The 19,802-nt window shown below is 27.5% G+C and overlaps 1 protein-coding gene across 1 annotated transcript in view; it reads left to right on the forward strand.

Annotated features, from left to right (window-relative positions):
- Window positions 1-8,127: 8,127 nt before the first annotated feature.
- Window positions 8,128-19,802, forward strand: part of LOC111613309 (lissencephaly-1 homolog) — a 56,042-nt gene continuing 44,367 nt past the window's right edge. The window contains exons 1-2 of the mRNA XM_023354659.1: window positions 8,128-8,236; window positions 17,161-17,346. Coding sequence (XP_023210427.1) covers window positions 17,309-17,346 — 38 coding nt within the window. The 5' untranslated portion in view covers window positions 8,128-8,236; window positions 17,161-17,308. The remainder of the gene's footprint in view (window positions 8,237-17,160; window positions 17,347-19,802) is intronic.

Consider the following 19,802-nt stretch of genomic DNA (forward strand, 5'->3'; position numbering starts at 1 on the left):
TGGAAAAAGCATATTTTTAAAATATAGCCTAAATGCTGCTAAAAACAGCATTTCACAATTGAATTTCCGAATTTACTGGAATTTTTTTTTTTTTTTATTGAAAACTACTAAAAATACAGGAATCACTTTTTGGTATAGAATTATGTAAATTGCAAATAACGAAATTGTGTAATCTTCTCACTGGTTTTGTAAGAAAATTATACAATTTCTTTTGAATATCTAAAGGTTGATAGCTCATTTTAACATTTAACAAGTTATTAAATAATTCAAGCTTAGGATTTAATGAATTATAATTATAAAATCTATTTTGAAATTCCATAAAATTTTCGGTAATCACTTCTCAAACGTTATAAAATCAATTACGTGATTTGAATTTATGACATAATGGTTCTTTGTCAACACAAAGCGCTAAGTCCAATAAGTTATAAGCTATATATGGAAAACTATAATTTTGTTCACTAGAGATTGAGAACATCATGCCGAAACTATCTGCTAAATGGCACATGATATACTTTACCGTGTGCCATTTAGCAGATGGCTATGGATGTTTGAATTCAGCTTTCCATTCTGAGGCGCCTAAGATTAAATCTGACTGCCTTCATTCTTCACAAGTGTTAGCGATGTCCGGGATTTCAACTGCAGTTGAAATCCCGGACATCGCTAATAATTACTCAACGAACAATTTCAAGTAACAACGCCGTGGAATTATGCATTGCATAATGACTTTATCTGCGTGGAGAAGATATGACTGGTCTAATAGATTTTTAGATACGCAGAATGCTGGATGCATCGGTCCTTAACTTCCGATCAATTCCAGTTCAATGGATCTTTCAGGTTTTGTGTCGGATAACTTTTTCCACACAATCCAATGTTGCAATTTAGCCTAAATGGAATTATGGAATATGTATCATGTAGATAAAGATATTTGTTAAATTGCGAAGTTGTCATTTTTTAGCTTTAAAATGGACAGACAGATGGCTGAAGAGATCAAGATGTCGACATACCACTCTTGGGTACTCGGGATCGAATCAGGGCACGTAACCACAGGAAATTTTCATGGATGGCCTGTCCGAATAGTCAAACTCCATATCTCAACACCCAACCGCCACACTGGTCAAACCCATAATAGATACGGAAAAAGGTCATCTTAGTGCCCACCGGCTGGATAGATTCAAAACTGAAAAAGATTTTTTAAATTTATCATTTGTACTTAAAGCATGTTCTAAATTTACTTTATGTATATATTTTGTATTTATTGAAAAATTCTTCAACACATAAATCTACTTAAATATTTTGTAAAATCCTTTCACAGCCTATAGCAGAGGTGGCGAACCTATGGCACGCCTGCCCAAAATGGCGTAATGTATCATACGATTTCTATTTATCATCTCTTTTTCAATCATCCTTTCGGTTTATCACCTAATCATCCTTTTTCAATCAGCTTTTTTACATTTATTTTAATTAAAGAATATTCGTTTAATTTATTTAAATATCGTTTTTCGAGGTCTAAAACTTTGGCGCGTATAAACAACTCTAAAGCTGAGTATACTACTATACTTACTATATGGCACGCGGGCTCAAAATGATTCGCCACCTCTGGTCTATAGCATTAAAAGATTTTTTGTGTTTATCATAGGTTCGACCAAGTTCATAGAGGAGGCCGTCTGGTAATAAGACACAGAACCCAAGATATTAGTTTCAAACTATTACTGAACACTTTTGAGGTTCTGATCCAATTGGAGAACCTTTTTGGCTGATTTCCTTCACCTCTTCGCTCTCGATTGTATAAATGTAGATATTGTGTATATTCTTATATATATTGTGTTTGGCTGGCGATTGTAAATTATATACTGTATTCTGTTTTATTCTTAAGCAGTTTTAAATTTAAAGTCAACAAATGATATATTAAGTTTAGTTTAATGAAAAAGACATAGAATGAATGAATTTCAAATTTTTTTTCAAAAAGTCAGAAGCATTAATGGCACCAGTTTGCCAGTTTAAACACGAGTTCAAATCCCAGTTGACTCAGAAAATGTTAAGAACGAGATGAATGAATATGTCCAGTCTCGACTCTTACAAACCCAGTCGCTCTTCATAAAATTGTTTATAAATTTGTTTATGAACTTATGATAGATAGAAAAAGCCCTCTTAGTATTTAAGTCCAGAAAGAATTAAAACTAAAAAAATATCTTAACTTCTTATTAATTGCAAGTTTTCCGTTTATGGTAGGCTCGTGGCCGAATGAATAAAACCACTGAATACTGGAAGTTGGTCACGAGTTTACGTCTGATCAACGGGCTGCAGCGGGAAGTTTTCAGGTTTTCTTCGAGTGTCTAACACCTAAATAGGGGCCAGCTTCCCATAAATATCCTCCCGAGAGATATTTCTTCTTTCACAGATCCTCCATGTGTTGCCCAACAATCCAATTCATCTATAGCATATTTCATACAGGCGTATTGATGTTCGTGTTACTTTTCTTCAGCGAGATGATCATGCCTTAAGGCTTAAGCCTATTGATACGTGACCTGTTGGTCAAGCGATTAACCTGTCGGCCTATTGCTCTGACGGACCCAAGAATGAATACCGACAGGGTTTGAAAAACTCCAGAAATTTTTCGGAAATGGTCAGTCCTGGATATCCCGGATATGTCGCGTTCCATCCGACAGCCCCATTGTGGGCCTAGATGAATCCACGATGGGCTTGATAAAAAAAATCCTCTTAGTGTCCAGGACGGAAAGAATCAAAAATGAAAAAAACCTGTTGATACGAAGGATCCGAATTCGTTTATGATAAAAATTAGAAATAATACTAATAATACGACATTAGATCACATTATATTAATAATTATCCGACAAAGAACACGTACACATAAGTATAAGTCTGTCGAATCTCAATGTTATCTGCGTTTTTAATCTTGGAATTATGAGACCATCTACTATTATATTATGAAGAAATGAATGCAAAAGGTAGCTTCTATTAAATCATTAAAAAGCTTAAAATTGGTATTGTCTGATCATACGTAAAATCTGGAAAAAGTTAAGCTATTAGTGTAAAATATTTTATCAATATAAAAGTGTATTATATTTTATAGATTAATTCTTTTTAGTTCTAATTTTTATTATATCTCTTTTGATGTTACTTCTGTTTCGTGGTCACTAAGAATATCTTTTAAATACTCATTACGAGTTCTTCTAGAATTATAATAAATCAGCTGTTTGATGAGGGACGTGCCAGACGTATCTGAAACAGACTTCTGAATGACCGAATAGCCGAGACGATAAAGATGTCAATCTACTGTTCTAGGGGAAACGAGATCGAATACTGGCTGGCAAAGAACTTCAGGAATTTTTCACGGACGGTCTGTCCCGGATTGAGTCTCGTTCTTCTCTACTCGGCCGCTTCCATTGTGGGTCTGATTAGACTCACGATGGCCCAATAAAAGATTTTCTTAGTGCCTACGTAACAGAAAGAGTAAAAAATAAAAATCAAACCTTGAAAAGTTCCTGAGAATTTGACTTGGATCGAATCCAATTTCTCAAACCGGCACGCACGCGTCATGGCTATTTCGGCCATGCTATTAATATTTTTGTATTTATTATATTTTATGTTTTTTGCGGAGCATATTTTATTTTACTTTTTCATTAATGCTGCAACATTATCTGAAAGTATTCCTCCTTTGGGTCACTTTCCCGAATCTTATTTCGTCGATTCCTGTAATGTCGTATTTCACTTGACAGTAGTAAAATATGAAGTAATAACTATTAATAGACTTATATAACGTTATTATGTAATATTTTGGTATTTAATTTTAATTTTTGTTATTTTTAGTACAGTAGAGCGTCAATTATCCGAAATAATTGAACGATTTCGGATAACCGGTTTTCCCGATAATCAATCACATCTAGAGGAAAGAATAAGAAGATAAATACCTTAAATAAAATATTCTATAAAAGTAGTAATCTTAATTGTAATACAATAACAAAAAAAAAAGTTAAGGAATGGAAATTTAATACATACGAATGATAAGAAATAACGAAAAAACTAATCTTATTCATTAAAAAATCACTAGTCTTTCCTTACAATCTACGATGTACTGATAAAACTTTTTACTTTGAACTCAGTTCAAAGTAAAAAACACATAATAGTAAAATTAATAATGAGATATCTCAACAGTAGACCTAAGGAAGACAGTAGGCAGTGATTACTAGTAAAAACTTCGTAATTTCTGGAATTTTTACTTTCTGAAGTTCATTTCGATTAATCGATTTTTCGGATAATCTACGCTCTATTTACTAATAAAATTTTCATTAGGAAAAACTATTCTTTCTAAAACTTTGCTTGAATTTTATGTAGCATATATACAGGGTGTCAAAAAATATGTAGGCCTACTCACTCTTTGATTGACCATTACTAATATATTAAGTTTTGATTTAGGTGTTTATTGAAATAAGTTCAAGTCTAATAAGTTAAATTAAAAGAAATTTAATTGAGACATTGCCTTTCAATATCTTCTTGAATTGATATCTTCTATTTCTTTTATTGGACTAATAAAGAGTGAATGCATGTTTTTGGGACACCCTGTATTTTTCTGGTAAATCACATCTGTTCATAAAATTATTTAAACGTTTGAATGACATAAAGTAAGAATTTCATTTAACAATTTTCATATTCAATCCTAATTATAGTAGAGAAAAGTTGGATAAGAGTGGGTACTTAGTTTAAAATTGACAAAAAGTCGCTATATTTTACCTAAACAATTCTGCCTTTTTTTCAGTACAGATTATCATCCGTTCTATATCGAAAGTGAAACATTTCCGCGCTATGGTTTTCCTTTTCCATTTTAAAAAGCGTTATTTTTTAATTATTATTATTATTTTTAAATTGCAAAGTACCCGTTTTAACAAACATGTATGATAAAACGCGTAGGAGGACTGATAAAACGGGGACACCCAGAAAAACTAACCAGAAAACTCTTATTTTTAATGCAACTTAAATGAAACTGTTCTATTTATAGTCGAAATACTTTCGATATACAATAAGAAAAGCTTTTTAGTTACTGTAAAATTAATAAGTTCTCGTTGCAAAATTCACAATTTTAGGTTGGAACGTCTGTGGAACGTTAAATTCCTTGCAAGCCTTCAGATAACCCATGTTTCTGGACATCACCGTACGAATGGCTCGCTTCTGACCAAAATTGTCAATTCGTTTTTCCTCGTTAATATTTAGACATATCTCTGATTTTAAAAAAGATAATATAAACTAGCGACAAACACAGCATGGTAAAATAGGATATTTTATGAACCTCATCGGTACCCCGTTTTATCAAATTGACAGCTAATTTGAAAAACTCTTTGCAACACAAAAAATTAGGTTTATATGACACATCAATTAGATGTGAAAAGATATCGTAAACAATACCTAATTTGATACTTGCATTCCAAAAGTTACTTTCTGTCAATGCTCTGATCAATTACAAAACAAAAAAAAATAGTCAACACAGTTTTAAAAAATCAATCGAAAAGTAGTGGTTTCATATTATTCACATTTTTTGTTATCAGGCCCACTGTTGTTCCCATTTAAGCTGGGTAATTTAGACTATATACGAAGTGAGTGTAGTGACTAATTATAGATAGTAGTGACTGGTTGCGACTACATAGTCAACTATGAGACTACAGTGAATAATTGAATTCATACATTAGTTCAAACAACAGATAGGGTTTTATGTGAGAAATATCTCTATGAGTTCTAAATTAAAGTTCAATTAAATAAGTTTAATTGAGAATATACAGGGAATTGAAACAAAACAACTTTTCTAGTTTTTTTCTAATAATAAAGAAGTAAAAAAAGTTTGCATATTTACATTATTTTCAAATTTTTAATATTATTTTCAACTTTTTCTTATCATAACGAAGTTAAAATCTTAACAACTTAATACTTCATTTTACTTAATTCCAAAAAAATATTAGTCAACACAGTTTTAAACATCAATCAGAGTTAGAAAGTGCTCTGAATTTGGATTTGATGCACTATTTCATTTCCGATTCATTTTTGATAGACAATCAATCTTCGTACACTTTCTGTTTCAGCTGGTACCAGGATCTATTGGACGCGGCGGTGGAACATTTGCAACGTAATGAACTCCATATTCCTCTAGTACAGAAACTATATCTGTTGCTTAATGCTTAATGCGAGTCCGGCTCAGAAGACATACAGGCTATCCGAGTGATGTTTCATGAGGAATAGGATCAGACTCTTAATACACTTCTTTATGTACACTTCTTTGTTGATGCGAAGGCGAGAGAGTGCTATGAATACTTGGAATTTTCCCTTTGAACTGATTGCTGCCCAAACCAATATTTTCTGAGGAAATTGTGTCTGACGTTATTTCACCTGTGGATCAATTCGAACCCATCCTTACAATAGTAGTTGTTGTTTTCAGTGCAGTCACTTCTATCAAAAGTAAAATACAGTTTATCGTCCATAACAATGTCTATTCGAAGCTTTGAAATTTCCACACTCATTTTTCGCAGCAATGGATATCTGGCAATCTCCCTGTCCCTGGACATCTAGTAATAGTCTTACTACTTTCCAGCCTTTTTATGATGCTGTAAACTATCCTTCTTGCCATCCCCATGTCCACAAAATGTTAAACTGTGAAGCTTCTTCCTTTCTTCATGCTGCTTGTAAAATTTCCAGCTATAATTTTACTTTGCTTTTCATTAAGCTGCTCCTTTTTATTTATGTTTGGAATATTGTCTCCATGACAACTTGAATTTAAATCTACGGAGTTCGAATAACAACGTTCCCACTAGCACGTTCCCAAATTTATTTATTTATTATTATATTTTTAAAATACCAAATATATCTGCCATAATTCTGCAAACTTTTAGTTTACATACCTATAAATATTAATAATAAAATCAATATTTACAAATAAATTTGTCACAAAAAGATCAAAATATTTTTAAGTTTAGATTATTTTATAAATAATTAAATTATTGAAAAACTAAATAACGATCATATTTGTTTTTTAAATGATCTAAATTATTATAAAAATATTATAAAGATACAGTAGTCCCTCGGTTTAAATAACAAAATATTTCTGTCCTAAAGAAAAAATTTATATATTTGTTTTTATTAATGGATAAAACACGCTAAAAGGTGGGTCAATAAGTCAATGTGTATAAGCTAAATTACTCAATGTATTGTACAGTACATTATAATTATATTTTATCCATGCTTATATAATATAGAACATTTTAATACATCCTGTACATTGTAATTTCGTTGTTAATATGTTTTTAAAACATTCGATTTCCCGAATTTTTAGTCTGTTAAATCGAGGACCCCTACTGTATTTTATTTCAAAAATTATTTAAAATCAATTATCAATTTTAATAATATCTCTTGTTTATTTGCTCACTTGTCAGTATAAATTATCTCATTTCACATTTCTTTCTCTTTCTTTTTTAATTTAAAAGTTTTAAAATACAGTATTCTATTTTTTATATTAACAATATCAGAAATTATGTTATAATACTAATACTAATACTACTGCACTACTAATAATAATGTATACATACATAATTATATAATTTCTATATTATTTACGTAATATAAAAATTATATTTGAATTACAATTAATGAGAAAATTATTTAAAAATTCAATAATTTTTTTAAAAAATTTAATGAGATTTATTGCATAATTTTTCGAGTAAATTCAATTATTCATTTATTTTTGTATCTCGTTACAAAAATGAATAAATAAATAATATAATAATAAGGCAAATATTCAAAGAAAATGCAATTCTATTTTGAAGATTTGTTTTCCATATAATTAATTTTTATAAGTGCTAAATATAAAATTACGTTTTTAAAGCAGAAATAACTCATTTTAAAGTAGTTAACTCGTATTATTAAATAAAATGTTAATATAATAAGTATAAAAACTGTTAATTTTTTTTTTCATAATTTACAAATCGCATTTGATGCATAAAATAAATATATTTAATTAATAATTCGTATCTTATTGACGTATTATCTCGAAGAAAAATGATTAATTTCAATTTATCTCGTCCAAATTACGTTGTTTATTTTTTTTACAGCTGATTATGACGTTGATCCGGACTCTGCCGAATCACGCCGACGACGAGATCTGGCATAAAGTATTATGACGTCATTAGTATATGTGTTTGGGTAAAGAGTTGTGGCTACACCGTCGGGAAGTTAATTAATGGTGAGTCTCGATTCTTCGCTTTTAAAATGGATAATATAGTTTTGAAATGCTTACGAAACATCTATTAGAGTTTATAATAAGATAATTTATATCATAATAAGCTAGCTAGCGAGCGATGTCGTCGTTAATATTCGCGAAAATGGCGTCGGAATTCTAGTTGTCTGCTGAAATCAAGCTTTAATGTAATTAATATGGAAACAACGATCTGTTGCGCCAAATAAATGAAAGATAACGACTCGTGAAATTCTCAAAATGGCATATTTTCTTGCTTTGTCTTCCCGTATACCATGCCAATTGTATTATATTTTGCCTATCTAATCAATTTCCATATTTATTTTTTCAATTGAAAATAGTAAATGATGCGTTAAAGGTTTTAAATCATAAATTAAGTTAAGTTTTTTAGAAAGAATGAGCAATGTAGATATTTAGTTTCAATTTTTCAATGTATATCAGTTAAAACTTAACACATTTCTTCTATAAATTGATTTCCTAATTATCCTTTTGATAAAAATATAAACTAATTCAGAATTACTGTAATTACAAAGTTTAATTCATTACTTCAACAGCAGAAATATTTAATACTGATTTAAATGATGTAAATATAAAGCATTTGTATATTGAAATTATTGGTTATGGATAAAGGTGTATTGAAGCTAGTTTTAATGTAATTTGAAGATTGTTAATTAAAATGTAACTATAACAGAGTTAAGATATAAACTATCGGAGTGAAGAATCAATAAATTGCAGACGTTCGTTACGGAGAATATCTGATATGTTTGATAAATGCCATAATGTTTTAGTTTTAAACAATTACAAACATTCCATATTAAGTTTTTTTTTGAATTATCAAAGAATATGAATATTATAAGGTTTTAAACTATTAAAAATAATGTAGAAAATGAAGTTTCTGTTGTGATAATTTCTTCAATGTTCCAAGAAAGTTTAGGAGAATACTTAGATATATAAAAATTCTTTAAAATATGATTGCAGAATTTTTATATATCTAAGTATTCTCCTAAACTTTCTTGGATACACTTGCAAAACAATAAATTATTATTTTAAATTACATTGATACCATTATAGAGAATAACTTTTAATATGGTTCAGACATTAAACATTAAAAAATTCTTCTTACATGGAGAACAATTAAAGAATTTACAAGTATAGTGAATCAAAATAGATTTTTACCAAATTTTCTATGATGATCTTCAGTGTGATTTAGAATTATTTAGTTTCTTGAACTGAAATCCAAAGTTTATTCTTATTTTCAGAAATTATATTTAACAAAGTGATTTGTGTAAAAACTTCAGTACAATATCCAAAGTTTAACTAAACATATTATGAGAATGATATTTAAGTGATATTTTAATTATTTATGAAATAATAAATGAAAGAATAACATTACTGAATATAAAATGGATGGTTGAATTACAAAAGTGGATTTAACTGTTTGAGAAACTTTGTGAGAAAGTAGTGATCTAGTCAACAAAAGATTGGAAATATTTGTTAAACTAAATATTATATTTGCTAGTATTCATAGAAATAATGTAGTAATTTTCATCAAAAAGTATTTGATAATATACAACACAGATGCACACTTCAATAATACTTAAAAGTATTTTAATTTATATATATTTTTTTCTTTACCAAGACAACTTATATAAAAAATAAACATTTTATAAAATTTAGAGATAATTATATTCATATAATGATATCAGAAATAAAAATTACAATTTTACAAAATGATTGTAAAATTTATTTTGACCAGTCTAAATTGTATTGAACTCTTGGAAATTCTGCATACCTTATATAAACTAGGATAAGAATAAATATCTTATTATCATCATTAATATTAAAGAACAACTTTAGCTTTAAGATTAAAGTAATACTAGTCAAACAAAAAAAATTTCCATTATTTAGTGTGTCTTTGAAATTTAAATACTATTACATATTGAAATTAAATAATAAGTATACATTTGAAAAAGACATTTCTATGTATAATCTAACATTTTTGCTAAATTTTAAAAATAATTCAATGAAAATTTCTGAAGATTTTAAATATTATATGCTACTATTAAAAGTTTGATTGCATGTTATAATTTATAAAATTTACTCAATAAAAATGCAGTTTATTCTATGAAAAATATAAAAGTTATTTGAAATTCTATAATTTTTAATATTGACTAATTTTGTGTGGTACAAGAAGTTAATGGATTGGCATTATACATAAGATTTATTAAAATTATACATTGTTTTCAATAAATATTTGATGTATTGTTGACATTAAATCTACTCTTTTATTATCTTGAATTTAATAACTAAAGTCAGATTAATTTTTGTGAAGGCATTTCTTCATTTCTTAAAATAAAACTAGTTGCAATATGAATGAAAAATAATATAATATAATCAAAGTTTTAAAAACATTGTTCTATTAGATATGTCACTATTTTAGGTTTATCAAAGGGTTAAAATTAATTTCTGAAAAATTTTGAATATTCTAATCAATATAGCCTAATATTAGTACAAAGAAAAGAATAATTGATTTTAAGAAAATTCTTTTAATATTTTATGCTTTAATACACATTAAATGTATTAACAAATGGTTATTTTCATGAACTAATTAAAATATTAGATTCAGAAGATCTTTTTAAAAAAACATGTGCTAAAGTTATGATATAAACCTTTTTCTAGAACTAGTAATATACAAATATTTTGAATCCTTAACTGTGAAATATTTTTGTGGTTTATGTATATTTTTTGATTTTCAGAAGCAACATTCATCAAATGTTATTTAGCATTTTTTTCAATCTTATTAACTGTTGTTGTTTTCTAAATTTAAATTAGATTTAGATTTAAATAGTTAGAAATAAGATGATGATTTTTATTCTATTGAATCATTACCGTATTAAGCTTGTATCAAACTGTTTCTATCTAAAAATCAGAACAAAATATGAATCTTGTATCTTAAATGTTGGGATTCTCATCTTATGTTTACTTTTTCTTAAAAATATTTTTTTATATATTAAGAAATATTTAATATAGTATTGGACCAAATATCTGGCTTTCATAAATCCAGAATTCTCAGAAAAATTAGCTACAGTAGAAACTTGTTTTAACAGATCATGGAATAACATTTTTTTTTTCAGGTCCTGCCAAATTAATGTAACTTTACCTCCTTTTAGTGGATCTATTACACACATTAACAGATTTTTTCTATTCAAAATCTATTGTGAGCTTTGTTTTTTTTTTGACATTTAGTTAATATTTGAGCGTTTCTGGAAATTTGTAGAGTTTGGTGATGCAATTGTTACATTTGGGATATGTACAGTTGAATTGTACGAAGAGAGTCAGCCAACTGATATGATTGAGGAGGAGTCACCTAGTAAACACATGCTAATCCAAGTGTAGTGCCGAAATTTAGTGAGGCCATCAAGTATTTCCAAGTCATGAAGACTTTCTTGATGAGTTTCAGCATGAACAAACAAATTGTACTTGGCATGACATTGCTAATATTAAACAGTGTTGTATTCAATAGACAGAAAAGCAACATCAAAAGAAACCAAGAAGGATGTATTTTTTAATAAATCATGAAGTCAAGCAAAGTGCTGATGATCATATATAAATTGCCTCTCTTTACACTTACAGTATGTACAGTTTACGTCATCTTTGTCATACACACGTATGATAAAGATGGCATAACATACACGTTACAAACATGTTTCTATAGGATAAAGAATAGAGATCATAAGAGACTGAATAATTTCAAGTACTGGTATTTCTTATATATAGGGGTTAAAAAACAAATTTTTTCGAATAACAGATATTTTTCTATTTTTCTGGATGTGAAGGAAATTTGTTGTTCATGATATAACAGATTCTTGGAACAATGGATGATTTTCAGCAGCCTGAGCAATCCATTAAAATAAGATTCTTCTGTATTTTTCAAACTGGCTAGTTTTGAATTTGGTAGGCTAATCCATTACGTGACCTCTTTCTTTTGATTTTTGTGGCACACACTGCATCACACCAGTTCCAATGTGACTACTAGAGCCAATGTCCAGAAAACCAAAAACTCTTACAAGCGTGGGATCAGATATTTGGTCCAGTACTATATTTATGTTCAGATACATAAAAGTTTTGATTCACTATACAACTAAATATAATCATATTTCCTCATTATCTCAACTTTAATGTGTTATTTTTTAACTTAAAAAATAATTGTGTTTATTTTTAACTTAAAAAATAATTGTGTGTTGAATAACACAGATCTTTAAAATAGTAGTTTTCTTTTAGATGATGATCTAAATTTTTAAATTTGTTAGTGATTTTACTTTATAAAAATAAATTCAAATTGTTTTTAAATGAGAATGAAAAGATTAATGTTTTCTCTTAACATTATAAATTCAATTAAGATATGGAAAATGAATGTCACTTCAATTAATTCATGATTTTGAAGATAAAATGTTTTTTTGCTGAATATAAGTTCACATTTTAAACTTACTGGTTTAAACTTGATTGTCACTATCAAAACAAAAAGGATAGTTTGCATTAGCATTAAAAAAAAAAAATAAATCATTACTAACTATTTGTCAGTACTAGATTTTCTAGATATACAACTATTGAATATGTAATTAAAAAAGCTACAAAATATGATTGTTTACGAAAAATTTTTAAAATGATTGTAAATAATTTGAATGTTTGAAAAGAATAATTTTATTACTATAATAATTTGTTTTAGATTTAGTGAATTTAGAGTAAGAATAGTTTCTATGTAGAATTAGCATTAACCTAATTAAAATAAAAGAACTCAACAAAAGCAACTCTGAACAAACAATATTCAACTTCTCAATAATATAAAACAAATAGATTCAAGATATAATCACTCAGTCAACCAGCACATATTGGTTACACACATCTGGTCGTCATTACAGTTGTTTATGTAAAAATAACTTAATAAAGCTCAATTTTGCAAAAATTACTTTTCTATTATTGAATATACAAATATCTTAAAACAATCATCAGCAACAATTATAATTTTATAATTTATGGGATAAATTTTTCACTTAACATCTTGATTGTGTAAGCAATTATTAAATTAGTAAGGTAATGATAAGTAAGTAAGGTAATAATAGTGTAATAAATTAACTATCTGAATTTAATGTAATAAATGAAAAAATAATGTAACTAAATATAAATATTTTTTTCTATTATAATCTGATCTGGATCTTCAGACCAGACTGAAGTTTTTGTAGGATATTCTGGATTGGTTTGTTTCTCATACCTTTATTCATACCATTTAATGAAGTTATATATAAAAATGTTACATGAATTTTAATCATCATAGATTTATGCTAATCAAAATGAAAATTTACATTTTTAATTATTAGAATTTATCTTCAGAAAAAAAGTTTGGATCAAAAATCATTTTGGACTCTAATAACTTTTGTAGAAATATAAACACAAACACTTTGAATTCATATTAAATTAATATTGAATCCAATAATTATTTAACCTAATTTTCAAAATCAGTACTTTTATAACTGTTAAAGACAGAGAGAAAATCTAGCTTACAGATTAGTAATACAAGTCTGTTATGCACAGAATAACTTTTGTTTTGAAATAACAAAACTGAGAAATGAATATTTTTAGCATTATGCTTACACAAAAAGATAATGTCTGATGTGCTTTGGAATACTGTTGCCTTCCTAAATACACAAAACAGATCTTGTATGAATACATAGAAGTACAGTCCACTTATATAATATGCTATTTATAATCATTCACTATTTAAACCACTATGATCATTTGTATCAAATACAAAGCTGTCCACCTGGTATATTGACAGTCATATAAACATTGTGTTTACTGCAGAAGATAAAAATAATGATCATTTCTTGACTGTTTTTGTTTAACTTTGAAATAAATTTAATGCATGGCTAGCTTTTCTCAATAGTTTAATTTGAATTTTTCCCTCATCTTTAACACTTAAGTTAGTACTTGCTTAACCTCTGAAAATTAGATTAAGGTCATTGGGATAATCTTTATCAGATTCAGCATTATTAATTTATTTATGTGTAGAAATAGACTCCTGTTTTTGAATTTATATTTTTATAGATGTTACTACAGTCCAAAAGCTTCTGGCCATTCAATTTTTGAGAACAACTTTGGTTCAATTTTAAAAGAAAGCAATCTTTTACAAAATTCATTTCAAATTGTTTTTATTTATTTTGGCATGATAATAAGAGATAGTTGTGTTTTTCAGTAATAAATTTAAAGACAGTTTTTATTTTTATTAACATTTTATTTAGAAAGTCAAAAGACATACATAAATTTAAAGCACAAAAATATTAAAATGCAAAACTTATTTTATGTAATGTTTCTTTAATTTGTATTTATTTATAATTAAGTATTTCACATTATACAGTTTTTTTAAAAAAGTTAGCTTGCAATGCCCTCAAAAGTAAGATTGGTTAATGTATTGTGTGTACTTGAGTGTAAAATTTTATTCGTTTTTAATATGTTGTTATATATGAAATTACTATTGTGTTAAAATTAGTTACATTAATTTTTTCAATAAAATTTTAATTTCAGAGATATTGATTTTCATTCATTCTTATTTAATTACCACAAATTAATCCATATTTATAAAATTCATTGGATGAGAAATAACCCTGCATGAATTAACTTTTTATGTTTAATTTTTTTTTTAATTTAAAATTTTAATGAACTGTTCTAGGGAATACTAAGAAGGATCTGAATTGAAGTTATTAATAACAAATAGAAGTTTCATTAGTATCTTGCATTACACATGATATAAGGAATGGTTATATTTTCTGTAACATCAGATGATATGACAGAATATGAAACAATATTTCTATAGAAAAAAACTTGATTATTATGAATAGTATAGTAGTTTAAATAATCATATGAATGGTACTGTGTTCAGATTATTTAGCTGCTATGTAGATAAATACATAAGAGATTAACTACATTTAAATTATACATTTTTATTATTAAATAAAAACAACTTTATTTTACTATTCAAATTTTATGGAGATTTTTTTTTTTTTATATTGCATGTTTAAATTTAACTACAGTATTTATAATTAATGGACTTGGTTGAGAGTTTGTAGTTATAGTCCAGGGATGGAAAACCTTTTTGAGTCCATGTGACATATGGTAAGCTTAATTATCTTGAAATATTTAACATGCCAAAGGTTTAAACATATGATTTTTAAAGAAATAAAATGAATATGTTTTAATTAGAAAAAAATGTAAAAAAGCTGATTGAGAAAAGTATGACAGTATACTAAACTGAATATAAAACCATAATAAAAAGCTGAAATTAAGATAAATTGAAATTTAATGGGTAAGAAATAAATGAAATCATATGGCATGTTGCATGCCAAAAAATTTTTATCAACAAGCCTCTTTGGGCACATTTGCCATCTTTTTTATAGTCTGATCTACTAGATTAATTGGTCAAATATAATTTGTTAGAAAATATTTTAATATTTTATTTAGCAATTTATTTTATTGTGATAAATTATGTGAATATTTGTTCTGTAAAATGATTTATTATTCATCATTACAGCTTTATCTAAAATTTATTTTTAATTATGTATGTATATATAACTTTGCATTTGCTCAACAAGTTTACTTTAAAATGGAAATTGCATTTGTCCTATAAATTGTATATTGATTATATATATTTTAAACATTTATTTTTCAAATTGAAGAGTTCTTTTCCAAATAACCATAAGTAACTTTTCTAAAAACTTTGTTTCACTGGTCACTAGATATTGGAAATGTATAATAAATAATTTGCACAATTATAGTTTACAAAACAATATTTCTGAAAAATTCTGACTCATAATATTTGGAGGAATTGACAGTACAAATATCATTATCAATTTTCTTTGAAAATCTCCAATATAGTCAAAAATAAGTTGCAGACATTTGAAAAAACCTCTTTAATTATTAAAATGTAGTTTATAGAACATCTTTTATAAGCTATACTCATTTTTAAGAGTTCTTAAGTATATTTAAGAGTAAACATAAACATATGTGCACACATTAAATTACAACTTTACATAGTTTTTTTGAATATTAAGGATTTATTTTTCATAATATATTCCATAATTATCATTAAATTTGGTTGTTCTAATATTTTAAATAACAAACTTGATAAACACACTAAATATTCTACTTCTGAAAAACAAAATTCCCTATTCTTATCTGCACTGTGTATAAAATATAATTTTTGCTGAAATTCAAAAGTTTTCATTTATTTACATACAAATTGTGTATGTATATGTATGTATATAATACACACACAATGTTATAACTTTGGGAAATTTACACATGTAAAAATGTTTATTGTATTTTAGAAATTATCCTAAATCAACATACACCAAATGTATATAATAAAAATTGAAAATATTAAATATTTTATAAAATTGCAGATTTTTATAATTGACGTTTTTGTTTTAAGTAAAATATGTTGTATTAATATTATTTATTATGTTAATTAGTTTAAAATCTATTTTATAAAATAGATTTTAAATAANTTAATAATTTCTAAGCTTCAAAATATAAAAGTTTGGTAGGCATTACTGAAAGAGAAACAAAGAACTTTTAACAAGCAATGAATGAAATGAATTAGTTCATGTTATGCTTCATTCATTAAGCAACATGATAAAAAGATAACTTGAGAATTATTGTTCAGACAAAAGTCTTCTATTGGAAGCTTTTCTTGCTTGTGACATCAATGAAGGCCATAAGGGCAATGGCCACTATAATTTTTGTTTTTAATTTTATTTGTATTGGATGACCTGTCTTGCTAATTTTCTTTAATTGGCTACACCACTTTAAAGTACATCTAATCTCATCCTGTGACATTCAACTTTTATTTTTTTCCCTAGGTGAAATTGAGAGGCAAGTCTGAAGTGCTGCTGGTCACACTATCGACCATTGTTCTGGAATTGGTTACTGTGTCGTGAACTTCCTGCTCCTCCTGCTCCAGACACACATCTCTTTTCTGAACTACCTCTTGATCATATACCGTGAACTATGAAAATGGTGTTGTCTCAAAGGCAGCGGGAAGAGCTGTAAGTATTGCTCATTAGACAGAAAAAATTACCAGCGACATTTTAATATCTTTAAATTATTTATGCATTATGAAATACATTCGTTTATGCATATTATAATCAATTGTTCTGTAATATAAAGTTAATCGCAAGTTTTATGCAATGTTTAACTATTCTAAAAATGAGTTATAGCGGTCAAGGTTATTTTGACCTAAAATTTTCACTACCCAAATACATCGGGAAAACATTAAGGTTAATATCAACGGGAAAAAAGACAACTAGTCTCCCTTAAAAATAACAATGTCCTCTCTGTATAGGGCGTTGCCGGATAACGATTTTTGCTAAAAGATGGACGAGTTTCGTGACGAAAATTCTCTATGTGGGTGTAGTGCAGATTATCAGTTCCCCTTTTCTTTCCCTTAACCGAGTTCGGCTGGTTGATTGACGGTCATCAACCCTCTTTAATTCAGATTACCGTTTTTATTTATCGAGTGTTTAAGAATATCTACGTGTAATGAAGATCAAGTATCGTGAAAATTGTTACATATGAATCGTAACAAACTGTTTTGTTTTGAAGGGAATGGTTACGATTTGGTTGTTTCAAGGTCAGTAGTTTAGATAATTGAAATTGTTGAAATCGGTAGACATTTGACATTCGATTGTTTCGCATCTTCAAGGACACGAAAGCTTTTGAAGTGGGATCGTAGGTCGAATTCTATTCTTTAGACTCTATTCCATTACCCCTTTCAGATCTTACTCGCATTTGACCCACTTCCTGCACCCTGCTGACCTATATCCGATGTTCCTGTTTATATTGCAAGTTCTACATCTTTCTACATTTCTACATCTGGAGATACGCAGAATATGAAATTGCTAAGATCGCGCTTAATTCGGTATACAGTAGTAACTTTCCAACACGTTTAATAAATTTGGTTAAGAAAGAAGATACCTTTAAAATTATTTTCAGAACTATATTTTTATATTTATTTTTTAACAGTTTTTAGATTACATTTTGTAAAATATAAGTTTGAAAGTCAAAATATTTTCAAAACTTTTCCAGAATAATTTCATCTTTTTTCCTTTTCTTCCTCTTCAAAAACTTGTTTGTTGAATGTATTTCGTACCTGTTTATAAATTAGTGCATACTAGTCTAACCCAGTTTTTATGAAACTTTTCATATATGATGATATTTTGTACCGGTGGCTTAATTTTTAATGTGTCACGAGTCTCAACCTCAAATGATGATTAACTAGATATAAAATTATCATCATTGTGGATATTTCGTTGCTATGACTACCCGACTAGGTGTGTCGCCGCACCCCATTTCTCGACTTTTTACAATTGATCAAGAACTGGTGAAATAAAAAATTTGGAAAATAAAGACCATTTTATCTCATCAAATCTCTGTCTTGTCTGATAGTTTATTGGAGATGATATACTGTTAATATATTAAGATAACTTGTATTATAATTTTATATTAAATGTTCTAATTATATTAAATCTTTTTTTAGGTATAATATATCTGATATTTGCTAGTTTTTGCAATTATATATAGAAGCAATATTTTGGTTAATGTAAACGAATGTTATAAGTTTATTATTATCCACTTTGTGGAAGTGATATCGTATTGGTCATTAGAACTGTCGAATCGAATCGGAGGATCTTACGTTCTATCCGATATCGTTATTTTGGAATAAGTTTAAAACTCTGTCAAGGTCTCGTCCCGTTTTTATTTGAAACTTGGCATTCCAAATTTGGTGATGCGTGGCTACTCAAGGTAGTCCTATGATAATTTATCACGATTGAGGCAGATTAGCTCACGTATTAGTCATTGTCCGATCACATGACCGGTCATTCAATCCAGTTTAGTTTCATTTTGGGTATAGTGATTTGTTGATTTCATGTAATAATTGAATTTGGTTAACTCAACTTAAAATGTTTTCAATAATTTCCAGATCATTTTTTTTAAATATTTAATGCTTGCCGTAATTAAAATTACGGCAAGCATTAAATATTAAAAAATTTCACTGCTGATATTCAATGTTTTACGTACAATTAAATAGTTACGTTAACTGGTATATGTATATTCTTTAATATTAAAAATGCATACATTATGTTAAAATTATTTGATTAAAAGTAATCAAGTGTAAAAGTTAATAGCGTAATTATAATTTTGCGAGCGACAAATATATTGAAAATTAAATGAGTAAAATATATTGAAATAATCAAAATTGATTGGTCATTTGGTAACGAGGATGCTGGTGCTCGAATATTAATTCATGACGTTTGAGAAACAATCCGTTCGCCCGTACATTGGGGCACGTCCCTCCATTTGTCGTCGGGTTGCCCTTTTCTTAATCCCCAATGGAGTTCTAGGGTTTCATTTTATTTTTAGTCACTAATTTTTATCACATAAAACATTTTTTACTGATGACAAAATTAAAATACTGTAAAAATATTTGTTTATTAACCGAAAA

The sequence above is a fragment of the Centruroides sculpturatus genome, unplaced genomic scaffold, assembly GCF_000671375.1.
Source record: "Centruroides sculpturatus isolate CEXI.00-Female unplaced genomic scaffold, Cexi_2.0 scaffold1862, whole genome shotgun sequence".
In the NCBI taxonomy this organism is placed as follows: Eukaryota; Metazoa; Arthropoda; class Arachnida; order Scorpiones; family Buthidae; genus Centruroides; species Centruroides sculpturatus.